At 34.2% G+C, this 27,968-nt stretch overlaps 3 protein-coding genes across 4 annotated transcripts; 2 read left to right on the top strand and 1 right to left on the bottom strand.

The window, feature by feature from the left end:
• Positions 1 to 925: 925 nt before the first annotated feature.
• Positions 926 to 2,944, top strand: LOC109021454 (root phototropism protein 3-like). The gene is made up of 2 exons (XM_019004072.2): positions 926 to 1,812; positions 2,258 to 2,944. The coding sequence occupies exons 1-2, from the start codon at positions 976 to 978 to the stop codon at positions 2,789 to 2,791; spliced, it is 1,371 nt and encodes a 456-aa protein (XP_018859617.1). The 5' UTR covers positions 926 to 975; the 3' UTR covers positions 2,792 to 2,944.
• Positions 2,945 to 6,100: 3,156 nt separating this feature from the next.
• Positions 6,101 to 7,357, bottom strand: LOC109022121 (uncharacterized mitochondrial protein AtMg00810-like). Its single transcript, XM_019004926.2, has 2 exons — positions 7,039 to 7,357; positions 6,101 to 6,750 (listed from the first exon to the last, which is right to left on the bottom strand). The coding sequence occupies exons 1-2, from the start codon at positions 7,355 to 7,357 to the stop codon at positions 6,101 to 6,103; spliced, it is 969 nt and encodes a 322-aa protein (XP_018860471.2).
• Positions 7,358 to 18,571: 11,214 nt separating this feature from the next.
• On the top strand, positions 18,572 to 26,370 carry LOC108983866 (pleiotropic drug resistance protein 1-like). Of its 2 annotated transcripts, XM_018955641.2 has the most exons (23): positions 18,572 to 19,122; positions 19,273 to 19,393; positions 19,495 to 19,583; positions 19,678 to 19,762; positions 19,993 to 20,152; positions 20,268 to 20,344; positions 20,653 to 20,706; positions 20,818 to 20,908; positions 20,990 to 21,291; positions 21,468 to 21,749; positions 21,839 to 22,155; positions 22,234 to 22,394; positions 22,501 to 22,604; positions 22,690 to 22,846; positions 22,925 to 23,154; positions 23,261 to 23,593; positions 24,127 to 24,417; positions 24,506 to 24,589; positions 24,692 to 24,825; positions 24,974 to 25,201; positions 25,314 to 25,485; positions 25,571 to 25,825; positions 25,946 to 26,370. In XM_018955641.2, the coding sequence occupies exons 1-23, from the start codon at positions 18,782 to 18,784 to the stop codon at positions 26,213 to 26,215; spliced, it is 4,338 nt and encodes a 1,445-aa protein (XP_018811186.1). In that variant the 5' UTR covers positions 18,572 to 18,781; the 3' UTR covers positions 26,216 to 26,370. The 2 variants fall into 2 exon arrangements, with proteins under 2 accessions (XP_018811186.1, XP_035539396.1); XM_035683503.1 differs by having other exon boundaries at positions 20,818 to 21,291.
• The last annotated feature ends 1,598 nt before the right edge of the window (positions 26,371 to 27,968 follow it).

The raw sequence follows: 27,968 nt of genomic DNA, 5'->3' as shown, positions 1-27,968 counted from the left end.
AATAATTATTTTTTATTCTTTTTAAATATTTCATTTCTATCAATAAATTACAATATTCATATATATTTTTATATTTACAATATATTTTTATATACAAAGTAAGATAATTCAGTCCTGTACACACAAAATAAAAATATATAAGTCAAATAAAAATTAAAAATAAAATCAAAATATGAAAAAATTGGTTAGAAGAAAATAAAATAGATGTGTTTTAAATGATGAATAATAAAAAGAATTTACTTACATGGCAAAAATCAAAATAAAAAAAATGAGGGAATAAATTAAATATAAATAATAATAAAAAATTTACAGGATGAACAACACCCGCTACATGTATCGGATTACTAAAGTTAATTGTATTTTACATTTTCTTTTACGTAATAAGATAGAACTCATTTTTTGAACAATTATTCAAATAATTTATATTTATTGTATAATACATGAGTCATTGAAAATGCTCTAAGGTGTAAAGTATATATGCTATCAGAAACATTATATATGAAAAACAAAAAGTTTCAAACAACATTAAATATTTATATTATAATATAGTAATGTCAAATACAAGTTTCGAGTAAATAAATTTTGTACAAAGTAGATTTCATTAAAATATAATAAGTTTTATTTATACTTTCTGAAGTTGGGTTTTTTTTTTCCTATAAAATGATTGAACAAAACTTATCTATTTGAGATTTATCTATTTAATATTATATCTCCGCCACTGAACGGCCGATGCTCTGGTAAGGAAGGTACTAGGGGAAAAATCTTGAGAGAGAGAGAGAGAGGGAGAGTTGTTGGGTCCCTTTCTGTGTTGGGCTGTATGGTAATGAATCTTGTACGTAAATGCCAAGGGATGGGACATTTTCTATTTAATATATTTGTCCTGAGATTCTTCGGTTCCAAACGATCACAGAGAACAAAAATGACATTTTTTCCTTTTTCCCATATGTCTGTCGCATATGTCTGTAAGCCCACGTAATGAAGATACGAAATATCCTCTTATCCTGTATTTCCCCTGCAGGTCGTCTATCTAACACCAACTCCCTCAAAAAGCCACCGGCCACAAGTTGTGCACCAAGAATGAAGAAGCTATCCTTGCCGGAAACTGTCACTTCCCCTGCCAAATCATCTCAGTTCTCGGCCGAATGCTGGTTCGACGATGCATGTATCCTTGACATGGACTACTTTGTCAAAACCCTCTCCAGCATTAAGGCCAAGGGTGTCCGGCACGACCTCATCGGTTCCATAATCACCCACTACGCCTCCAAATGGCTACCTGACCTCTCCGGCGGGGACGTCACCCAAAAGGGCCAAACAAATTACTTGGAAGAATCTCCGGGAAGCGTCACGGCCTCATGGATGAAGAAAAGGTTCTTCGTGGAAACCATAGTAGGAGTTCTCCCTCCTGAAAAGGACTCCATCCCATGCAACTTCCTTCTTCGCCTTCTCCGGACCGCCAACATGGTTGGGGTCGAGCCAACGTATATAGCGGAGCTTGAGAGACGCATTTCATGGCAGCTTGACGATGCTTCACTGAAAGAGCTAATGATACCATCGTTCAGCCATACTTGTGGGACTTTGCTGGATGTGGAGCTCGTTATTCGGCTGGTGAAGAGGTTTGTGAATTTGGATGAAACTGCTAAGACGGGGGCTTCTTTGATTAAGGTAGCAAAGCTCGTGGATTGTTATCTCGCTGAGGCCGCCCTTGATTCAAATATGAGCTTGTCGGAGTTGGTTGAGCTTGCAGGAGCTCTCCCTGGCCATGCTCGTGCCTCAGATGATGGGTTATACCGAGCCATTGATACTTATCTCAAAGTAGGTTGCATTTTAAGATTCATTCTGATTTTCAGTTGTTTTGTAAGATCCCTTTGGTAGATTAAGTATATAGTTTTCTCGTTAATTTATTTTCAGATTACTTTTTTTGGGTTCAGAAATGAACAATTTAGTTTCGGATTATAATTTAGTTTCATTTATAAGAGTACTGCCTAATCCAGCTAGTATGATTCTCTAGTAAGAAATGATACATGGTAAGAAATATTTATACCAAAAAAAAAAGTTACAAAAAAGAGAATACAAGAACCTCATCTGGGACTTATTATATAATCCAGCATATATGATTATATAATTGATTTGCATACAAATGTAAATACTCATTTTGTGTTATTCCTGTTCATCCATTGTTAGTTCATCGCTTCCATGCATGCCTATATATGCATTGTGGAATCCTAAAGTGCATAGTGCATGGCCTATTTTCTGGCAGGCACATCCCGCGACATCAAAGGAAGAAAGAAAGAGTCTTTGCAGACTAATTGATAGTCGAAAATTGTCACCAGAAGCATCTCTCCACGCTGCCCAAAACGAACGCTTGCCCGTCCGAGCTGTTATCCAAGTACTCTTCTCCGAGCAAAACAAGCTCAATCGCCATATTGATTGGAGTGGCTCCTTCAGTACTAGCACCTGGAGCCCGAACGTAGGGTTTGAACCTCCGACTCGGTGCTATTCAAAGCGTGAAATGAAAACTCAACAAATGGAGATAAAGAGGTTGAAGGAAGATGTTTTTTGGCTTCAAAGCCAGTGCAATTCCATGCAAGCTCAAATTGAGAGGCTTACAGAGAAGAAGGGGTTTTTCAAGTGGAAGAAGTTTGGAATGCCTTCACTCAAGAGTGTTAATGAAATTGAGAAAATGAAACAAGTTGAAGTGGAGGCAAGGTTAGGGCGGGAAACGCCATTGGACATGAAAACCAAGTTGATGAGAGGTCGGACTCCTCCCAGGCGGAGGAAATCTATGTCTTGAACTTGAAGGCGGGTTAGGAACCAACTAGCTTAATTATGTTCTGGAATTGATGATGTTGTTTGTTATGTCTACAGAAATACTTGGTCTAAAAAGAGATTTACATATTAATTGGTACATCATATTTATTTTAAATTAAAAATAGTTATATATATATATATATCTATCTTCTATTATATAAGAGGCTATCTTGCATGAACAGTAATGAATAGTCATTTTCTTGTCCTTCTGTGTTTGTTCCGTACATGTGTGTTGTGTCTTTTTTGTCCTGTTACTTTATTATTTTGTATCCGTTTTTGCAAGGATATAAATGTCTTGATAGAATGTGAAAGCACTATTTCTTACTACAAGAAGATGAGAAACGAGCCTTGTTTTGTCCCTTTTTCCCTCTCAATATTTTCTCTTTCATCTCTATTCTCTTTCCTTTGCTCTCCACTTTCACTCTCTATTTCGCCTTCGTAGGCGCCCTATCGAGAAACCACAAAATACCAACACCGAAGCCTATTAGTTTTGTTTGATACTTCTTTTTCCACTTATATTATCTGTTCAACCTCACAACAATTATCTTTGTCACAGCAACCTAAGCACAACACAACCTCACCGTAAACCATCACAAAATCACAGCCATCATTGTCAATCACAAAATCACAGATTTGTACAAAACAAAAGCTAAATACAATCTATTGAAATTTCTAAAGATTCACAAAAAAAAAATACCCATATACACGATCCAACGGCAACCAGTAGAGGCTAGGTATGAGTAAAAAAAATTCAAATTCAAATACAAACCAAACCCAAACACATTCCGTGAGATGTTGAAATTTCTACAAGTTGAGTAAAAAAATTATACCTATATACACGAAAACAAACCAAATTAAAAAACTATCGGTAATATGTGTAGATCTAAACAACAAAATAAGATATTCATCATATTTTCGTGCATGGTGAGTGAACATCATAACCAGTCAGATTTGTACAAAAAAAAACCATTACAAAAAATATCAGTCCGATTTTTCTCACACCATTACAAAAAATATCACTCGGATTTGTACCAAACAAATCTCTTCAAATTTCTAAGGATTCACAAAGAAAATTTCTAACAAAGAAATAGACACAGAGAGAGGGAGAGATGAAAGGAAATCAGAAAAAAAAAAAAAAAAAAATTTGTTTTGAGGACCCCAGACAAAGATATGTTTAGATCTCAAAGAAACAATGTAGATCTAAAAAATATCCCTTTAAATTTGTATAAACTCACTACATACATCATACACATATTTACACTGACATACCGATGTATACCAAAACAAACCAAATTGAAAAACCATCGGTAATATGTGTAGATCTAAGACATCCTTAGACCCAGACGCAATGGCTGCCATTTTCGTCGTCTATGTTGAAATCAGAGGCTATTTTTTTTTATTTTCTACAGGCTTTCGATTGTTCTTCGTCGAGAACTGAGTGACACAGTGGAAGGGCTCGGGATAATTTTGGTCTTCAAGCTTTCGATAAGGAGAGCGAGACAGAGATGGAAGGAGGGAGGGAGAGAGAGAGAGAGATGCATGTTGGAGAAAATGGTGAGGGTCGGCGTTGAAGGAGAAAAAGGAAAAAGAGAGAGAAGAGAAAGAAAGTTAGGGTTATGTAAAATTTGGATGAAATCTTAAAATGTAGTGATATTTACTATTTACTATTCTTTTAATAATCTTTAAAGCTACTTACTATTCATTTATTTTTTTTAATTTCTTTCTCTGCATATCAGGGCTTTAGGTGCTATGTGCAAGGGCATACGTGCCTTGCACGTAGCTCCTCACTAGTGTATATATATATATGTATGTAATTTTTGTTGCAATTTAAGAACGAGATATATAACAATTTAATGACAAGATATAATGATTTATAGATCACTCTCAAGCATAGAGAGTCAAAGACGAGTGGAGGAGGAATAGAGGGGGTATGGCCCCTCAGAACGCGCTTCCCATCCTCATTTGTTTTTAGAGATGAGATGAGTTGAGATTAAAGTTAAAAAATTGAATAAAAAATTGTTAGAATATATTTTTAATATTATTTTTGTTTTGATATTTGAAAATTTTGAATTGTTTATTTTATTTTATGTAAAAATTTGAGAAAGTTGTAATGATAAGATGTGAGGTTTTTAAAGTTTTCAAAGTTTTGAATTTTAGTATTGAAAGCAAACCAGACGGAAAAATCTCTAATGGGAGATGAGGGTTGTTTGAGAAATCCTAGAATGTAAGGGTGCTGGAAGAATTTCAAACACTATGAAATTGTGATAAAACAAAGAAATAACATATGCAGGGTGTTTGCACTCTATGGTACTGTTTAATGGGGCTATGGATAGTGGAGTGGCCGCCCTTCAAATCCAAAATAATGTAATCCTTGGGAGGAAAAATAAAATAGACCACAAGATACCAACTCCCTTGTTCTCTTTGCTTGAAAAACCAAAAGATATCATAAAGTCCAGAATAAAGAATAAATTATGGATTTTAAGATACCACAATAACCTCATTCAAAACATGAAGTTCAATTAATATTCTTGACTTCAGGGTTTGAAATTATAGCAAAAGTTATTACTTGAGTAGCATTTCTGATCCAAAATTTCGCAATTTATGAGGATATTAAGAATGATACAATCACAAGGTAAAAGGAGAAGTAACTGCCTCGAGCATATGCAGAGGACAGAAGAATAACAAAAAATTGAGGAAGGTAGAGAAGGAGTATGGAACGTAACGAATAATTCTGTGAATCAACGTTATGTCTAATTTGTTATGTACAGCAGCTATTTATAGTACAAAGAATCAAATAACAAAATAACAAATAAATGAATTGTATTTGATAGCTCATCAAAATGTAAACTATCATCTTCATGTTGCGTTTAGTCTAGTGGCCTTTCAAGTGTTTGAGAATTTTCTTCCTTTAATTTCAACATTCCCCGCAAGATGGAGATTACACATTGATGACTCCCATCTTGAGCAATAGTCGATTGAAGGTTGGTGAGTGCAATGGCTTGGTGAGCAGATCTGCCAATTGAGCTGAGGAAAACACATGAGCAGTTTTTACTTGTCCCACTGCAATTTTGTCATGAACCAGATGGCAATTTAGTTTGATGTGCTTCATGCGTTCGTGGAATACCGGATTCGTAGCAATATGCATGGCAGCGAGGTTATCACAGTACATAATAGCTGGTGTTTCGATGGTGATGCGTAAATCTGTGAGTAGGTAGCGAATCCAAGTGAGTTCACAAACAACAGCAGCCATACCTCTGTATTTTGATTCAGCAAAGGATTGCGAAATTGTGTTCTATTTTTTCGACTTCCAGGAAACTAGAGAATTTCCAATGAATACGCAAAACCCTATGGTGGAGCGACGAGTGTCTGGGCAATTTGCCCAATTTGCGTCGGAATATGCGACAAGTTCCATGATGGAATTAGCATGAAGAAAAATGCCCTGCCTTGGGGTTCCCTTAATGTATTTGAGAATTTTAAGAACTGCATCATAATGTGACACTCTTGGGGTATCCATAAACTGACTTAACAAGTTAACATTATAGCTCAAATCAGGTCGCATGTTAGCCAAATAAAGCAACTTTCCAACCAATTTTCTGTAAAGTGCTGGGTCATGAAAACTTTCACCTTCATCCCATTTGAGCTTGATGTTTGGTTCCATTGGTAAGGGAGATGGCTTGGCTGCTAAGATGCCAGTTTCAGCAAGGATATCCAATGCATACTTGCGCTGACAAAGTTGAATTCCAGCTTGTGTTCGACCTATTTCCATGCCAAGGAAGTACCGCAATACACCTAGATTTTTTATGCGAAATTTGGTCTCCAAAAATTGCTTAACATCATTGCTTGAATTGGTGTCTGAGCTCATGAGAATAATATCATCGACATACACGAATAGTGAGATGAATGAAGTAGGAGTGCACTTGGTGAAGAGGCTATAATCCGCCTCTGACTAGACAAAACCAAATTTAGCTAGAGATGAAACCAATTTGGTGTTCCATTGACAGGACGCCTGTCGCAGCCCATACAAGCTTTTTTGCAATCGGCAAACTTGAGTAGTTTTGGCTGCAAAATGACTGGGGAGTGGCTTCATGTAAATTTCTTCAGCTAGCTAGCCATACAAGAAGGCATTATTGAGTTGTTGTAGTTCCCACCCTTTGATGGCAGCCACTGCTAAGAGACAATGAATTGAAACAATTTTAGCAACTGGTGAAAAAGTATCATGAAAGTCGATACCTTTGCATTGGGTGAAACCCTTAGCGACTAACCGAGCCTTAACTCTTTCAACCGATCCATTAGCCTTGAATTTGAGCTTGTAAATCCATTTGCATTCAATTGGTCTCTTGCTTGGAGGTAAATCAACTATGGTCCAAGTCCTATTGAGCTCGAGGGCAGCAAGTTCCTGATCCATGGCTTCAAACCAGATTGGCTGTTGAATAGCTTGTGTATAGGATGTTGGTTCAGTATTTATGGAAACTGATGTGGTGAATGCCCAAAACTGAGGAGACAATGATTCATAAGACAAAACAGCAGAAAGGGGAAAATAGACTTTCATACCTGATGGAGAGGAGGATCCAGAAGCAATCATTGAGGATGCTGATTGGTGAGGACCAGTGGCGATGGCTTGTTGACAATGGTATTCATGGAGGAACGCAGGGGCCTTTCTTTGTCGAGTTGATTTTCGAAGAACTTGAGAAGGCTCATCATGGTCAGAAGTAGTGTTATTTTGCCGGTATGATCATTTGGAATGTGAGAAGGTGAGGTTGGTGGATTGTTTATCGAGTCATGAATGGAAGATGAGGCTGGTGTGTTCGTATGGGTTGCGGGATTAGGAACAAATGATGGGGATGGATTGTATGATGTGTCAATATGGTCAATGGATTCATGAGGGTTTAAAAATGAAAATGAAGGTGAAGGTGTGTGAATGAAAGTGGATGACACAGGTGTAGTTTGGTTTTGTTGTTTGGGAGGGAATATTTCTTAATGGAAGATGACATCTCAAGAGAGGAATATTTACTGAGTTGTGAGGTCCAATCATTTGTAGCCTTTGACTCCTTATGGATAGCCAAGAAACAAGCATTTTTGAGCTCGAGGTTCGAATTTGGTTCTAGCATGGGATAAGGTGGAGGCAAAGCAAAGACATCCAAAAATTTTAAAATGGGAGTAAGATGGCTTTGTTTGATAAAGAATTTCAAATGGGGTTTTGTAATTGAGTGTTGGAGTAGGTGTCCGATTAATTAAGTATATTGCAGTGGTAACAAAATCAAACCAATATTGAAGTGGTAATCCTGACTAGAATTTGAGGGCACATGCCACGTTAAGTATGTGTTGGTGCTTGCATTTGGTAAGTGCATTTTGTTGAGGTGTGGCAACACATGTTGTTTGGTGCACAACACCTTTGGAGTCATAAAAATTTGGTATCTGGAATTCAATGCCGTTATTAGACCGAATGACTTTGATTTTAGTGCTAAATTGGGTTTCAATAAGAGAGAAAAAATTTTAAAGAGAGCCTCTAGCCTCAGATTTTGTTTTAAGTAGATAAAGCCAGGTGCACCTTGTAAATTTGTCGACAATGGTAAGAAAGTATTTAGCGCCATTGTATGATTGTGTTTGGTTAGTTCCCAAATGTCGACTGAAATGACATCAAATGTCTTTTTGGCTTTGGATTCTGCATCTGGAAATGACAGTCTATGTTGTTTTGCAAGAGGGGACATATCACAAATTAATTTGGATTGATCCGAATGATTGGAACTAGAATGAACATCATGCAATATATATTGAGCCATGGAGCTATGTCCAAGTCTATAATGCCACAATGTGAATTTATCAAACTTGGAAGCAGTAGTGTGATTAACGAAAATTGAAGGAAACAAAGTATGAAAATGACATTGTAGAGTAGTTGGTTTGGGTCTGGACAGTTGTAAGTGATATAAGCCATCATGCACCATCCCCACTCCAATCGTCATCCATAATGAAAGGTCTTGGATATAGCAAGAATTGGAGAAAAACAACAAACAACAATTAGTGTGATGTGTCAAGGATTTGGAAAAAATGAAATTAAAAGAAAAATCAGGCACACATAACACACAACAAATAATTAGATGAGGTGATAAGTGCATATCACCAATGTGTGTAGCAGCGGTGGTAGATCCATTGGGAAGTTTGATCATGCCAGAAATTGAAGTGATATTATGGGTGAAGAATTTGGGGCTACAGATCATATGATCTGTACCGCTCATGTCTATAATCCAGGATGTTTGGCTTTTCAATATTGAGTCGTGTGTGTGTGCTGTATCAAAAAAGAAAATACCAAAGATAGGTGGTGGACTGGTATGTGCAGTATTTGCTGCACGCGTGTTGGCATCGCCATGAGGAGAATGGAGTAAGGCAAGGATATGGTTATACTGCTCTCAAGTAATAGGCGGACCATTGATAATTTCCTCCTACGCAAGAGAAGATTGGTTAGTTGAGGATTTAAATTTTGAGTGGTTCTTGTGAACAGGAGGGAATCCATTCAATATGTAGCATTTATCCTTGGTGTGACTAGGTATGCGGCAATGTGAGCACACTGGAAGATTGGGATTTGCTTTGAAGTAACGCTCCAGTGAGTGGCCTGGTACGTTGCAGTGAGAGCAAAAAAGACGTTCTCTACGATTGGTGGTCGAGTTGCAAGGATCTAGTCCCTCAGCTATCATGGCTAGCGGTGAGGACGCGGAATGGAGTTGGCGACGTCGTTCCTCTTGTTGAACCAGAGACAGAACTCGATTGAGAGCAGGTAGTGGGTCATGTAGTAAGATTTGAGCACGGACAGAGTCATAAGAATCATCAAGTCCAACAAAAAATTGCATCACCTTGTTACGATGGTTGTAGCCCAGCATGGTTTTGATAGCTCCACAATTGCAGGTAGGCATGGGTTCGTAAATCTCAAGTTCATCCCAAAATACTTTAAGTGTGTTATAATATTGGCTGGCGGAAGCAGTGTCCTGTGTTGATGATGAAATGGATTTGGTAATTTGGAAGATCCGAGGGGTGTTTTGAATGGAGAATCTCTCTTGAAGATCACTCCAAACGCTCTCGGCAGTATCTGCGTGCGCAATGCTCGACCAATGTTCTAAGCTAACCGAATGTTGAATCCATGCTATGAGCATATCATTGCAGCGCTCCCATGGTGCGAAAAGAGATCAAAAGTGAGTGTTGGCTTGGTGATTATACCATCAATAAATCTAAGTTTGTTTTTTATATTGAGAGCACGGCGCATCGTTCTTGCCCAGGTTACATAGTTTTTTGTGGTAAGTAAATCAGGAATCAAGGGAGATGAGGCTCCCTCTCCAGGTTGAATGTAATAGGGGCTAGCGGGATGGTGATGATTGTTCTCATTTTTTGAGTGCTTGGATGATTTGTGTTTTTTGTCATTGCTCTGATACCATATTAAGAATGATACAATCACAAGGTAAAAGGAGAAGTAATTGCCTCGAGCATATGCAGAGGACAAAAGAATAACAGAATATAGAAGAAGGTAGAGAAGGAGTATGGAACGTAGAAAATAATTATGTGAATCAACATTATGTCTGATTTGTTATGTGTAGCAGCTATTTATAGTATAAAGAATCAAATAATAGAATAACAAATAAATAAATTGTATTTGACAGCTCATCAAAATGTAAACTATCATCTTCATGTTGCATTTTGTCTGGTGGCCTTCCAAGTGTTTGAGAATTTTCTTCCTTTAATTTCAACAGAGGAACCCATAATTCATTAAACATTACAGACCTCAAGAATTTGAATTTCCAGGGAAATCTAGAAATTATAATGACCTTTTGTCCATATCTAAAGACTAGGGGTGATAAACGGTCCGGTCGGACCGAACGGACCTACCGTTTTGGTCCGGACCGAGACTTAGACTGGTCCGGTCCGGTCCACATTTTAGAGGATCGAAAAGTTTCGATCCGGTCCATGGTTCAGGATTTTTCCGGACTGGACATAATAAAAAATAAAAAAATATATATTTTATATATAATAATTGTACAATTAACAATATAAATTTTAAATATATTAATAATACTTGTTAATATTCTTAAATTAACAATATTTTTTATATATCATCATCTAATCTATCACTATTAACAATATAAAATTTTAAATATGTTATTAACACTTGTTAATATTCTATGAATTAACTAATATATAATATCAATTAGTTAATTATATAGTAATTATATAAATTAATAGTATAATTTTCATCTAATTTATTATCATAGACCATATAAAATATTTTTTTTATTGAATTTGTTACATAATCCACATTAATAAGTCATTTAATTTAATTTAGTATTTTAAATATTTTTTTTATTAATTATTTAAAAGAAATAAAAAAATAGGCCGGACCGACTAGACCGGTATCAGTCCGGTCCGAAAAAATGATGAACCAAAAATATTCGGTCCATCGTCAGACCGGACCGAACCAAACCATTTGCAGCCCTACTAAAGACCGAGTGTTGCCATTTTCAGGCAACCAAGAGATGGACATTATGCAACCAATAATTCAGATTCCTATCACATTTTCTAGTTTTTCTGCTTTTTCCAATAAACCAATTGGAGGTCAGAATAAGGTCATCTTCTTACCTCATCTTGCTCCAGACTGCAAGTATGCAAGTGAAAGGAGGGCCACGGCTTTAGGGAGCGACACGGCGGTTGCGGCAGAGCCACGCGTAGGCATTTGGGAACCCGAGGCAGCGACGCTTTCATTGACGGCCATCTCTTCTTCGGTGAACGCATACTTGAAATCCATCGTTTCCTACTACTTCTGAGAAGACCGCTGTGGATGCAGAGAGCTTTTTGTTTCACTGGACAAGAAGTTAACGGTCTAAGAGCACTCTCATTGGATTAGCTAAAGTTAAAGTATATTTTTTATGAATGCAAGATGAATTTAGCATTTAGCTATTACATTCACATAAGTTTCTACATTGGAATAGCCATTTGTTCATTATATGACAATAAAATAATATAAGATGAATTTAACTTTGACTATTCACATCAAATCTCCACATTTGATTATATCCATTTATTCATTATATAGTAATAAGTAATTAATAATTTTGAAAATTTTGAAAATTTTTTAAATTATGAATTTATTTTATTTTATCATATTTTACTATTCATAATATTATATATTAATTAGTAATTGTATTCTAATTATATTTTTTTCAATTGTCATTTAAAATGGAGAGAGAAATAATTGATATTAAAATGAGAGAAAAAAAATATAAAATAGATTTTATGAATGAATAGTTTCTTTCAAATTTAAAAATTATTTTAAATATTACTGTAACTGTATAGCTATTTCAACGTGAGATCTTATTCCAAATAATCGTTTGTAAACGCTGCTACTTTTCAAATTGTGTGCCACGTGGGCAACCGGTGGGAGTGGGTGTATCGGCTAGATAGTGATGGCCATAAATATCATCATCAATTTTTTTCTTTATTTTATATTTTATTTTATTTAACTCGATATTTTTATTAAAATGAATTTTATTATACATCATTCACACACATCACATATTATATTGATAGAAGATTGAGTATTATTAGAGAAGAGTTTTGTTATTTATCATTTCTGCACACAACACAATTTTTTTTTAATTTTTTTATTCTATTTAAATTTATTTAATTTTTTTACTCATTATTTATATACTACATATTTTGTAAAAAAAAAAAAAAGATAGTATGTGGTATGTGGAGATGATGAATATTATTTTCTATTCATTATCTCTACACTATATATATATATTTTTTATTAAATATGTGGTGTATGGATAATCCTGAGTACAAGAATTTCTTTAGTTTAGCAAGAATAAGACAAACAAAAAATAAAAAATAAAGTGTGATGTGTAGTATAAAGATAATAAATAGAAGGACTCCATAAAAAAAATAAAAAAAAAATCAGCCGATATGATCATCTATTGATCTTTAATCTTAAAATAAAATAATATCTCTAATAATTGAAATTATTAAGAGAAATGATATCTATAGTTATGTGATGTGCAAGTTTCATATCCTTTATTAGAAAAAAATGATAAATCTGAGATCTATATAAAAAAAATATTTTTTTAATGATGAATCTCATTTTTTTAAAAAAAGTTTATAATATTTACACATCTTAAAATTATATCTAATATTATTCTATTATTAATAACATATTTTAATTTCTTTTATAGTATTGCGTGGTTGACAAGATATGGAAAGAAGTTTACTACGTCCAGCTAAGAATACTGTGCCAATTATATATCAACAAGCAGTACAAGTTTACATCAGTTTACCACTCGCAAATAAAAAAAACATTTTTAAAATAATTTTTATAGTACTGTTTTGTCATTCTTTTATTTTTATTTTTTATTATATATTTAAGTAGTAAACGAATGGTATATCAGCTGGTTGAGTATCATTATTCTATCAGCAATGCTACAAACAGACGACCTTGTGGACAAAATGCCCTTTTACGAGAATAATAATAAAATGAGATGAATTAAAATAATGAGACTAAATATATTGAGATGAATTTTCAATTTAGATCGTACTTAACGTCAGATTAGATAATGATGGCCAAAAAAAAAAAAGTGTATAACATTTCTCAATTTTTAATTTAACACTTCTGAGGCTTTGCTTTTGACAAAACTAGGTATTGTGCTGATAAGGATCCAAAAATATACTAGAGCTAGCTTTTGGATGATGCGAGTTTGAGAAGTCGGGCTTTCTAAAGTTTAGATGGATGTTAAATTAGTTGAGTTGAGTTGAATTGAAATGATAAAATATTATTAGAATATTATTATTTATTATTATTATTATTTTGAGATTTGAAAAAGTTGACTTGTTTATTATATTTTGTATTAAAATTTAAAAAAATTTTAATAATAAATTGAGATGAATTTAGCTTCCAAACTATATATAAGAATTAATTAAAACAAGATGATGGCTGAGAATGGATTTTATTTCAGTTTTATTTATTTTTTAATAAAGACAATTTCTAACAAATTTGGGGCACACATGATGGGCGGCATTCCCTCCTTGGTTTGCATGCATCATGTTATGGTCAAACGTTGAGACACCTTGATCATCATGTATAATTGGTCACCAAAAGAAAAATCGCATTTAATTAAGAAATCTTTGGATCTCTCAAATGTGTTTTTCTCTTAGCTAGGGTTAGGATTATAGAGGGTAGAGTCGTTGACACCTTAATTTGTGGCATACTTCGCCGCCACCACCTCGATTGATTAGGCATGCCAAAGGGATCTAGAGGCAAGCTAGGCTGTTAGAGGAAGCATTGAAGTGAAGAAAGGTAACGTGCATTTGTAATTTTGTAGCGACTGGAATTGAACTCTGCTGAAGTGAAGGAAGGTAAGGAAAAGGGTACGTGCAGTATCTCAAAACGCACCGTTTCATTTTCCTCTCCCACCTAGCGTTCTGTTTGTTTTTCAAATCCTATGCAACATGCTTTGTTTTTCCTCATCCGCCCAGCATCCTAAAATGCCAATTTTCTCTTCCACAAAAACGTCCCGCTATTGGGTTTGTTCTCTTTTTGGAGTCCCACACTGATAGGATTTGTAAAGGAAGCCAAAGCCCATAATCTATAAAAAAGAGACTTAACCTCATGATAAAGTATATCAAATCATAAGCTTAATTCGTAATTTGTGACTCTAGTAAAATTTATCTGTTGGTCTTTTCTTATAAAAGGGAAAGATGTGAGAGTTAAAGTTTTATTAGTGGAAAAACTTTGTAGGTGTCATTTCAGGTTATGAGAAAAATTGTGTAATTGTAATAATTTTTCATATAGTGTATTTTCTTCTTTGAATCTGGTGGTAATTTTTCTTATATTTTGAGAGTTTTCACATAAATTATTGTGTTGTTATTATTTCTCTATTTTTCTTCATATTTCACTAAATGGTAGATCCTGAAAAGTAAATTTAAAAGGTCTAAATTCCCAACACACGCTAAGTAGATTCGTGCACAAACGATATGCAAAATCGACCGCTTATAGAGTTTTTCATTATATATACGCAATTAAAGCATAAACATCCTGGACTGTCCAATATATATACAAATATATACCATGCACAAAGAAAGATTGAGAAACTAGTCCATATTATGAACAATGTGTAGGCATTTTTTTCTCATAAAGAATTTGTACAAATCTCAAATAGATAAATCTCGTACAAACTATTATAAAAAAAGTATACCACATCTAAAAAAAGTGTAACAAAATTATTATTTATTAGTAGAACCTAATTTTTATAAAAGATCTATATAAAACTTGTCTATTTAAAATTTATACATAATATTACTATTTTTTCGTATTTCTCTTTTTAGAGAGAATACTGACACCCTTATGGGGACAAAATCAGCAAATTTAATTTGGAAGGCAAAGTTATAAAATATAAAAAGGCATTACTCTTTTTTCCTGCCTTTTATTTTTGGAGAAAAAATAATTTATTGAGAGTCTAACATATAAAAAAGGCATCATAAAAAGCGGAAAAAAAATACATTTTGTGATATTTTTACACCTATAATTAACTACATGCAAGCATAATTGTGTAAAATATTATAAAAGATATTGCGTGTCAAACATTATTATTGGAGCATTTATTAGGTTCCGGTCATTTCTAATTTCGTCCAAAGTACTTGCATTGATTTCTATTCATAGGATTTTGTTTGTGATATTGTCACATTATTGTACTCACTTGCATTGATCAAGTGGCCCCTTGGAATATAGTACTACTTCACTTACCAAGAGGTCATCTTGTGGACTAAACTAGGGCAAACATCATTCATACCACCCCCCCAATGTTTATAAGCCACGTTGCTCCAAAATAATGCTTTTTTAATTTTGTTCCTAAATTTGAATTAATCTATAGAGGTAGATCACGACGTTGTTAATTCATTATTGAGTGGTCAAGAAAAGAAAACCCACCTCTTTAGTCTTTACACACCAAGTTCTTGAAAACTTCCCACGAACGATAAACGAAAATCAGAAGTCCTTCTAGAAGCACTAAAGTCCAACAAGTTAGCGTTGGGGGGTTGAATCTGAGATCCTAGAGGCCAGGAGAATTTTTCGTACAGAGTTTGACCACGCCCCCTCCCCCAACTTCAAATATCTTCGTGACTGCCACGGTGGGCTGTTGAAAGCTCCTACATCTTCTCCACGTTATTTCAACTACTACCTTTTTTTTTCCCTCTATCTGGAAGCCCATCAGACAATTAACATACGTCTCTCTTTCTCTCTCCTTTATCTCGGCATTTTTTTAAAAATTGCAAGTAAAGGTAGTGTTTTTTTTATTTTTTAAGAGAGTTGACACTTTGTCCTTATTTGGATAATAGATCAGATAAATTGATTTGTAAATAATAATAAAATAATTTAAATTAAATTATTTATGAGAGATTTTAGAAAATAAATTAAAAAAATTGAATAAAAATATTATAAATTAAAATAATTAGAATATAATTTTTTAATATCATTCTTATTTTAGGATTTGTTAAATTACATTTGTATTTTTTTTAAGTTTAAAAAATTATAATAATTAAATAATAATTAAATAAAAATATTAAAAATTAAAAAATATTTATATTTTTAATGTTTGAATATTAAAATAAGATGATACAAAGAATCGGAAAATTTCAGCATTGTTCCCCATTGAAACAGTCGATTCTTTTATAATGCGTACAGTTTGGATTGATCTGCAAGTCAAACTATATTGCTTTTCGTTTATGACTCCAAATCAGGAACGTGCGTTTTTTTTAAAAAAAATTAGATATTTAAAAAATATATATATATAAATAAAAATAATATTTATAATCATAAATTATGTAAATATCTCATATTATTTAAAAAAAATTAAAATTTTAATAATAAATTATACTCTTTTTTTAAAAACATACACAATGCTTAACAATTCACCATTCTATCTAATATTACTATGAAAATTGATGCGGAAAATAAATTAAATGGAACAAAAAATAAAATTACAAAAAGGTTGAAAAGTTGTTCGTCGATGGCTCCTCGGTCGTTTGACTGGAACCCCAAGACGCCGCCTCTTTTAGACTAATTTCCCATATTTTCGTCAGTAGTAAATAGTCAAAGCAAAATACTATTATGTCCACACCTTTTAATACTTTTATTTGACCGTTCGTTAATTTTTTTTATTTAATAATTAAGAAAATAATTTTAATATATTAATATATTTTTTTATTTTTTAAATATATTAAAAATATATAAAAAAAAAAATTTTCCGCTGGACGATATGACCGCTCGCCCAGCGGTCAAGATTGGGTTGGCATAGTAGCCGCACCCAATAGTCAAAGACTCAAAAGGTCGTGTTGCTCGCAAATTCCACTTCCCGACCGAACCAACATTAGTCTTGGCACCCAGTTTAAACTATTAGTTTGATTTTTTTTTTTTTTTTTATCTAAAAATTAAATTAAACAAAAAATAATAATAATCGGATAAAACTGGAAATATATTATTTATTTAATAAATAATATTTACAATTGTGAATATATAAATATTGTACAATCACTTTAAAAAAATAAATAAATACGAGATTCACATGAAAATAAATTAATTTTTTAATGATAGACATTACTTTTTTTAAAAATTACTGTACGACTCTTGCATATTCTATGATTATATATAACATTATTCTATTTACTAATAATATTTTAATTCTATAAAATTTATAAATTATATCAAATAATTCTATTTGAAAATTCTTATACCTCACACATTAAATAATTTAATTTAAAAGATAAATTTTCAATTTTATAAATCAAATTCTGTTATCTGTATGATGTGTAATGTAAAGAATTTTAAATAATACTAATAATAGAGAAGAGTAATACTATTCATCATTTTATAATGTTATATTAGATGATTAGAGATTATTTATTATATTTTATTTATGAATTTATTATCTAATATTATATTATGAGATAATGAGAAAATAGGTGATTAATTGATTTTTTTAATCGAGAAGCACAGGAGATGGGAGGGGCTGCATGGGTGATTAACGTACGGACGCATTGCCAAAATGTGGTTGTTGTTAAGTTTATTGGATATTAAATAAATATTATTATCCAAGTTGTTTATATTTCTTCTAGAATCAGATTTCTATCCTATTAGAAGATGATTTACACATTATATTTCTTATAATATTTTACGTAACTATATTTTAAATAAAAAATATTTTTATAAAATATCTTATAAAAATAATATTATTTTATAAAAATATTTTTATTTTATAATATTATTATATAATATATTGTGTATATCATTTTTCTTTTCTATTTTAATGACCCACATTCGTCAATCCACGCTTCAATTACTCTTCAACAGGTGGGTGGATGGAAAGAGACCGACAAAAAATATATATATATAAATACTAAAATTAAATTTATAAACCCGTAAGGTAGAAAACTCAACTTGTTTACTTTTTCAATTCTGCTACAATCGTGTACGCGCACGTCGCGCAGTAGTGGGGGATTAATATGACGTGGCATCCCGCCACATCAGTGTTAATTTAAAGGAAAATTTTATTTGCAGTCACGTAACCACGGCGACATTACAAAGAGAAATGTTGGAACCGACGAAGGCATGGGACGAAACGGTGCGCTTAACTTCTTTTATCAAAATAGACCGTAGTCAACTTTTCTTGACCGTTCCCATTCCTACCCTTTATATAGGTGTCATCATCTTTCCTCATATTCAACATTGCTAGAACGAGAACACAGAGCTGAACCAACCCCTATAGAAAGAAAGACATAACACTTCTGGGTTTTGTTGGGTTTTTGCAGTTGTTGCAGCATCGTTCTTTGGTACTTCTGTCCACAAGGATTACAAATCGTACATATAGTAAATTTCTGAAAAAAAAATACAAATATTTCTGGGTTTTGGCTTTTTTAGCAACTGCTTTAATCTTTTGTTGGGGGTCTAATAATGGACGCCTCTGGTGATATCTACAAGGCCAGTGGTAGTTTACGAGGAAGTTTACGATTACGCGGTTCGTCGGCATGGAGGAATAATGCTATGGATGTTTTCTCCAAGTCTTCACGAGAAGAAGATGACGAAGAAGCTCTTAAATGGGCTGCCCTCGAAAAACTTCCAACGTTTGATCGCCTAAGAAAAGGTATACTAACTACTTCGAAAGGCGAGGCCAGTGAAGTTAATATACAGAATCTTGGATTTGAAGAAAGGAAGAAATTGCTCGAGAGGTTGGTGAAATTGGCCGAAGAGGATAATGAAAAGTTTTTGTTGAAGGTCAGGAATCGGATAGATAGGTAAGAGCTCTGCCAATTAACGTTTTATTCTTTTTCTCAAGTTTTCTTGGGAGCGAACTGGAGTTAGCTTGTTTCCTTTCCTTGAATATATGTACTTATTTTTTCATATATCATTTAAAAGAATTTCTTCGTTTATTGGAATTTTCCCAGAGTTGGGATCGATCTTCCAGCAATCGAAGTCCGATTTGAGCACGTTAATATCGATGCAGAAGTTTTTGTAGGAAGCAGAGCTTTGCCTTCATGCTTTAACTTCTGTATCAGTATCGTAGAGGTAACTATATATCTGCATCATATATACTATAACTTCAGTTAAAAAAGTTTAATTCTTTATGAGTGTTTTTGTTAAGTTGTTCTCGAATTTACACATCGCAGGGGTTTTTGAATTTTGCCCATATTCTATCAAATAAGAAGAAACACTTGTCTATCCTTAAAGATGCCAGTGGAGTGATCAAGCCAAGGAGGTGAGAGAAAAGGCTTATCTATAATCATGAGATTCTGATATTTGTAATGAACTTCTGAGACCCACGTTTCATGTTGTGCCTATCTATTTGACAGAATGACTTTGCTATTGGGTCCTCCAAGTTCTGGGAAGACAACACTGTTATTGGCTTTGGCTGGAAAGCTTGACCCAGATCTGAAGGTGAATATAAATTCATTTCAGCTTCAATCCTTTCAATTCTCTATTATTTGTAAACTATTGTCATTTTATTCTAATCAATATTTGAATAATATAGATTCAAAAATTTATTTTTTAAAAAATATTAATATAATCTAGTAACATAATAATAATAATAATAATTAAATCTATTATTCTCTGTTTTGGATTTTTAATATCATATCTAATTCGGAAACTGTAACTTCTAATTTCAGTTCTCTGGGAGGGTGACTTATAATGGCCATGACATGAATGAGTTCGTGCCTCAAAGAACTGCAGCCTATATCAGCCAGTTTGATCTCCATATTGGAGAAATGACTGTAAGGGAAACCTTGGCCTTCTCAGCAAGGTGCCAAGGGATCGGATCACGCTATGGTTAGATTATTACTTTTTGGCATCACTTTTTCCATTTTCTCCTTTACTTCAATTAAACTTTTCCGGACGAGTAATCTGTAAATGAAAGAATGACTAATATTTTTAAAATTTGCAGATATGCTAGCAGAGTTGTCTAGAAGGGAAAAAGAGGCAAATATCAAACCTGATCAAGATGTTGATATCTACATGAAGGTGAGACAGAAATTATTGCCCAGTAATTATTATCATTGGGAGTTCTCTATCATTTAACTTAGCATGAGGGATTTTTATGTAACTAGTTTTTAACTTATTCTGGACCTCACAAGAAAATTGAGATTCGGGTACTATTAAGAGTAACAATGCTTGCAACTATAATCTTTAGCATGATTCATAGTATGAGCAAGAATTACGGTCAAATTTGGATTGAATAGAGTCATTAATCTTGGTATTTTTTAAACATGATATAGTTTTACAGTTAGTGATAATGGCTTTCGTCTGTTTATTGGCTTCTGATATATCAGGCAGCAACAACTGAAGGCCAAGAGGCTGATGTGGCGACAGATTATATATTGAAGGTAATTTTCTTATTTCCAATAAAGTTCTGCATGTGGATGACCAATAAGATTTAGGAAGCATTTGCATCATATCCATCAGTTTCTTTAATTTGCTTCACCCTGAACTCATAGGTTTTGGGTTTAGAAGCGTGTGCTGATACCATGGTTGGAGATGAAATGTTGAGGGGTATTTCTGGAGGACAAAGAAAGCGTGTCACAACAGGTACACGAGTTACATGGAAAATAAAACTCACTTTTCTTGATAGAGTTTCCTATCTGATAATCTATGTAACCCAAATTACAGGAGAAATGATGGTCGGACCAGCAAAGGCATTGTTTATGGACGAAATATCTACAGGATTGGACAGCTCGACAACTTTCCAAATTGTGAATTCGCTCAGGCAATATGTTCATATTCTCGATGGAACAGCAGTCATTTCTCTACTGCAGCCTGCACCAGAGACATACAATCTTTTCGATGATATCATTCTCCTCTCGGATGGCTACATTGTGTACCAGGGACCCCGTGAAGACGTTCTCGAGTTTTTTGAATGCATGGGCTTTAAATGTCCTGACAGGAAAGGCGTGGCTGACTTTCTGCAAGAGGTTAGTGTAAATCTAGACTTCGTTGACCTCATTCATACTAATAATGGCCATGCATACATTTTGGCAAGCCAAAAAGTGTGGTGCTGGCAGAATAGCCTCGACATGTAGATAAAGGAGATGAGCTTTAAATGTGGAGTCTCACGTTTATTATTTTCTTTATGGTAAATTGGTCACAGGTGACGTCAAGGAAAGATCAAGAGCAGTATTGGGCACGCAAAGATGAGCCTTACAGTTTTGTCACGACCCAGGAATTTGCCGAGGCATTCCAATCATTCCATGTGGGAAGAAGAATAGGAGATGAACTTGCAACTCCCTATGACAAGACAAAAAGTCACCCAGCTGCATTGACCACCAAAAAGTACGGTGTTAGTCAGAAGGAGCTATTAAAAGCTTCCTTTTCAAGAGAATACTTGCTGATGAAAAGGAATTCGTTTGTTTATGTCTTCAAGTTATCACAAGTAAGTTTAAAGTTTGTTTATTTTTTTTTTCTTGTTGCTTTCATTTTCTACAAACAGGATCTTGACTAGGTTTTCTTCTCTGCTTTTAGCTTTTCTTTATGGCCCTGATTTCAATGACAATTTTCCTACGAACGAAAATGCCACGTGAAGATACAACTGATGGAGGAATTTACACCAGTGCTTTGTTCTTCACTGTGATTATGATTATGTTTAATGGAATGGCAGAGTTGTCTATGACCATTATAAAGCTTCCTGTCTTTTACAAGCAAAGGGACCTCCTCTTCTATCCCTCATGGGTGTATGCTATTCCTCAATGGATCCTCAAAATCCCGATAACATTTTTAGAAGTTGCTGTTTGGGTATTCATGACCTACTATGTCATTGGATTTGATCCGAATGTCGGAAGGTACTTACAATGAATTTGCTGCACATTTAGCCAATGTTTTAGCCGCTTCCTAATATTTTGCCAATGTCCATATTACAGGTTGTTTAAGCAATACCTGCTGCTAGTACTTGTAAACCAAATGGCCTCTGGACTATTCCGATTTATGGCAGGATTGGGGAGGAGCATGATTGTTGCTAATACCTTTGGGACTTTTGCATTCCTCTTGCTTTTTGCCTTGGGTGGCTTTATCCTCGCCAAAGGTAACAACAAATTAAACTGAGAATTTGGTTTACTCATTTTTCTTTCCCCATTAACTACAATATACATTAAATAATGCTTCTTTGCTCTGTTTGCTTGCTTCTACAGAGGATATAAAGAAATGGTGGATATGGGGTTACTGGATATCACCTTTGATGTATGGGCAAAATGCACTTGTAGTTAATGAGTTCCTGGGAAACAATTGGAAAAAAGTAATTTCTCGAACTATACTTTTGAAAATTTGTGATGTCTGCCTCTTATTAAAAAGCTAATGCATGATTATATTTAACAATAAAGGTTCTCCCAAACACAAACGAAACACTGGGAGTTACAGTGTTGAAGAGTCGTGATTTCGTCACCGACGCCAATTGGTATTGGATTGGTGCAGGTGCAACTGTTGGATTCATCTTGCTTTTCAACATCGGTTTCCCCATCGCTCTTGCTTATCTTAACCGTGGGTATCCCCTCCTTTTTTCACTTTAATCATTCTAAACAAATCAGATTTGTTGAAAATAATGGAAATTTTGTGCAGCATTTGGAAAGTCACAGTCTACAACATCAGACGAACCGGAAAGCAATGAACAGGGCAAGAGGACGGGGGGAGGCATACAGTTAACACAGAGAGAAAACAGCTCAAGTCAGAGGGGAAGTACCTCATCAGCAATTGAGGCCAGTCGTAATGGGAAAAGAGGAATGGTCCTTCCATTTGAACAACATTCCATCACTTTTGATGAGATTATATATTCTGTTGACATGCCACAGGTAACTTAAACGAAAGATTTTGGAACAGAAGAATTTCTCTGTATTGATTTTCAAAATAAGTATTACCCAGAAACTCGGACCTGAGTTTTTTCAATTGAACTTGCAGGAAATGAAGGAGCAGGGTGTCCTTGAGGATAAACTGGAGCTTCTGAAGGGTGTGAGCGGTGCTTTCAGGCCCGGTGTTCTCACAGCTTTGATGGGTGTTAGTGGTGCGGGTAAAACAACATTGATGGATGTGCTGGCTGGTAGGAAAACTGGTGGATATATAGAGGGGAACATCACAATTTCGGGTTACCCAAAGAAGCAAGAAACGTTTGCTCGAATTTCTGGGTACTGTGAGCAAAATGACATTCATTCTCCTCATGTTACCGTGTACGAGTCCTTGGTCTATTCAGCATGGCTCCGCTTATCCTCTGGGGTTGATTCTGAAACAAGAAAGGTCAGTATTTAAAAGACAACTCTCTCACTTTTATGTTCCTATTTCTCCTTGTGAATTGGCAATCTGGCTTGCGCTCACGCCTGGAGTCTGGAAATTCTTGCTTAAGTTTAGCTTACTTGAATGTTGTCAAATCTGAGCTTGTCTTCTCTTGGCATGGCAGTGGACTATGACAACAAAACTGCAATGAATTTTATACACTGTCATGTGTGTGTGTACTTTGATTACAAAACTACATGGCATTGTCATGTATTGATTTCCACATTAGGCTGTACCTGGGTTATCTGGGCTATATAAGCGATTACAAGGAGCTTAACTGTGATTAATGCTTTTGGGTTTTTGCAACCCTGCGCCGTGAAAAATAATCTCAATAAATCCACTTATAAGCTGTAATTTGTCGTTCTTCAGGTTGAGTTTACAAAGCTTGTTCTCTATACTTAAGCGTGATATGATGATGAAAGATGATTGAATTGCCATGATGAGTTTGAATACCACTACCAGAAATCCTGATTCATGATTCTATCTAATTGTTGCAGATGTTCATTGAGGAAGTCATGGAGCTTGTGGAGCTGAACCCATTGAGGAATGCCCTTGTTGGGTTGCCTGGTGTAAATGGTCTCTCTACCGAGCAGCGCAAGAGGCTCACTATTGCTGTCGAGCTTGTGGCAAACCCCTCCATAATATTCATGGATGAACCAACTTCAGGTCTAGATGCAAGAGCTGCCGCAATTGTCATGAGAACAGTTAGGAACACAGTGGACACTGGAAGAACGGTTGTGTGCACAATCCATCAGCCAAGCATTGACATATTTGAAGCTTTTGATGAGGTGAGAACTCTTAATTATCTACATACCAGGTGAAAATTTGTTGGTTCTCTTGTAGATTTGAACATGACATATAAAACATGTATTGCAGCTTTTCCTAATGAAGCGTGGAGGACAAGAGATATATGTTGGGCCATTGGGTCACCACTCTAACCATCTTGTCCAGTATTTTGAGGTAGGATGCTATAGAAATCAGAAATACCAACTTCCAAACATCAATAAATCATTTTCTATGTTGAAAATTTCCTAATACCTTTACTGTTTCCCTGGCTTCTAGAGCACTGAAGGAGTCAAAAAAATTACAGATGGTTATAATCCAGCAACTTGGATGTTGGAAGTTACAAGTCAGGGGGAAGAAATTGCTTTGGGTGTAGATTTTACTGATGTGTATAGAAACTCAGAACTATACAGGTATGTTCATGTTAAATGATTGACTACATCTGATTGGAAAATAAGAAAATCTACCATCTTGACGATGTATGTATAGATCCTTGTCATTGTTAAGAACTTCAATTTTTTTATGGCTGAATTTTCTACTGCCGTGTGGCATGTGCATTAGGAGGAACAAAGCATTGATTAAGGAGTTGAGCAAACCTGCTCCTGGTTCAAAGGATCTCTATTTCTTGACACAATATTCGCAGCCTTTTTGGACTCAATGCATGGCTTGCCTATGGAAACAACGCTGGTCGTATTGGCGCAACCCACTATATACTGCTGTCAGATTTCTCTTCACTGTATTCATAGCCTTGGCATTTGGGACAATGTTCTGGGACCTTGGCTCCAAGACGTAAGTAACTACCAGAAAATTCACATCATGTGTGTATTTATGCATATGTACATATATAGACTTTCATGGTTTACAGCTACATTTTAATTTTTCCTTTAATTTTCTATTGCAGGAAGAGGATTCAAGATTTAACTAATGCCATGGGTTCCATGTATGCTGCTGTTCTCTTCCTTGGCGTCCAAAATGCTTCGTCTGTGCAACCTGTTGTGGCTGTTGAACGAACAGTCTTCTACAGAGAGAGAGCTGCTGGAATGTATTCTGCTTTGCCATATGCATTTGGACAGGTAACTAGGTTCACATATTGCACACTTAATATATATATGGTTCAATAACTGGATATGTTAATGCAATTTTCATCTTTTGTATCAGGTTGCAATTGAGATCCCATACATTTTCGTGCAAGCTGCAGTATATGGCCTTATAGTTTACGCAATGATTGGATTTGAATGGACTGCAGCCAAATTCTTTTGGTACCTATTTTTCATGTTTTTCACATTGTTGTACTTCACCTTTTATGGCATGATGAGTGTGGCTGCAACACCAAACCACCATATTGCTGCCATCATATCCTCCGCATTTTATGGTGTCTGGAACCTATTTTCTGGATTCATAATCCCTCGACCTGTAAGTATTTGCTACTTTAGACGTGCATTGTTTTTAATTGTACAGACAGGTATTCATAACATTTGCTAACTCTCGTTTTTCCTTTCCCTTCTTTTCATTTATCTACTTGGTCAACAACAGAGGATTCCCATTTGGTGGAGATGGTACACCTGGGCATGCCCTGTTGCCTGGACATTGTATGGACTTTTGGTTTCACAATTTGGAGATATTAAGGAAGTACTTACAGACAGTGAAATTTTTGATGAAACCGTAGAAGCATACATGAGAAGGTATTTTGGATTCAAGCATGATTTTCTGGCAGTTGTGGCAGTTGTGGTTGCTGGGTTTGCCGTGCTCTTTGGATTTATCTTTGCGTTTTCGATCAAGGTCTTTAATTTCCAAAGGCGGTAGACAGATTTGTATTTGATTAGTTGTATCGGATCATGTTGGGGATTTAAGTGACAGTGTTGGGTAGGGAGACAAGCAGGCCTGAGAGAAAGAGAGATGCAATATGTATGTATTCGTGACACTCTTAATAAGCAAAAGTTGTTGCATTTAAGGTTGAATCAATTTTGAGCCGAGCAGGCCTCCGGTGTAGTAGTTTTTCTGTACTGTTTGTATGAAGTTTGAAGAACAACAACAACAACAACAACGGGGAATGAGCTACCTTTGTTCCAATCTTCGATGTTGTCCTTTTCAGAGTTCTGGCTTTGTCAATCGCAGTTGTGCTAGTGTCAGTTTTGTGCATTTGGTCAGTGCCTTCATCTATGCCGCGCCCGTTATAATGTTGAATTTCCAAAGGCAATTTATTTTATTTTAATTACTAAATGGAAATGGATAAGTACCCGCGACCTTTTACTTAAAGACAATGCTAGGATGTCTATTAAAAATTTAAATGTGTCTACCAAATATACGTACAAATGAGTTTTTTTTTTTCTTTAAGTATTTTTTAAACAGCCTTAACTATTAAAAAAATAAAAAATATATATAAATTCACTAATATTCACTTCCTTAATTATTAAAAATATATATATATATATATATGAGTTTGCACATTTGATGGACATATTTGGTAGTCATATTATCATTTTCTTTTATTTAATTATACATTTTTATAATTATAAAAGAAATAATGATATTTTCATAAGTAACATAATTATTTTTCAAAATATTTTCATTATAAAACATGATCGCATAAATAATTGTATACCTATCATTATCATTCTCACATAAAAATTAGAAAAAACTATTTTGTCTCTCAAGTTGTACCACTCTACTTGACAGCTCGGTAATTTTTTTTAGTTTTTTTTTACTTAATGATTAAGAAAATGATTTTACGTATATTGATATATTTTTTATTTTTTTTAAATATTAAAAAAATGTGAATAGAAAAATAAAAATAAAAAAATTGAAAACCAACTAGTGGACAAGTAAAACGGGCTACTTTGGGAGGCATGGGAGCCTGACTCATAAAAAATAAGAGTAATAATATAAATAAGTTTCAAATACATCAACCTTTTGTAAAAAAGTAGATCCCACAAAAAAAATAAATTTTTTCACACTTTTCACAATAGGATCCACTGTTTAATAAAAAAAAACCTGCTTGAAACTCCTCAATTTTAAAATTGTATATATCATTGCTCTAAAAATCATGAACCCAACACCAGTGGCGAAACTATGTTGATCTTCCCCACAAGCTCCCCCAGATTTTTTTTTTTTTTGAGAAACCGCAATTTCCCTTAGTTTTTGTTCATTATTATATAAATATAGAAAATGGTTCCCCAAAATTTCAATATACATGAAAATGTCTATCTCCATTTTTCCCCTATTGCCTTAATATTTTGTATAATTTTCATATATGATCTATTTTCAAGGATTTGGTGCCGTCAAAATTAAATTAAAGCTAAGTTTTGGAGAAATAATAAACTTATTAATATGAATCTCAAAGTTTTTTATTATATAATATTAGACTTCTTAATATTAAATTCAAAGTGAAAATATAAGAAAAATCATTTAAGGCTGATGATCTATATAAAAAATAGTTTAAAAGTTCTATCCTCTATAGACTTAATTGAGCAAGAAATGTTTTTAAGATTTCAATTATAGTATTATATGCTTAATGATATACCAAGATATTTAGATTTTACATGAAATTTAATAAACC

This window comes from Juglans regia, chromosome 12 (assembly GCF_001411555.2).
Source record: "Juglans regia cultivar Chandler chromosome 12, Walnut 2.0, whole genome shotgun sequence".
NCBI lineage: Eukaryota > Viridiplantae > Streptophyta > Magnoliopsida > Fagales > Juglandaceae > Juglans > Juglans regia.
This window is presented reverse-complemented; position numbering and strand designations above follow the sequence as displayed.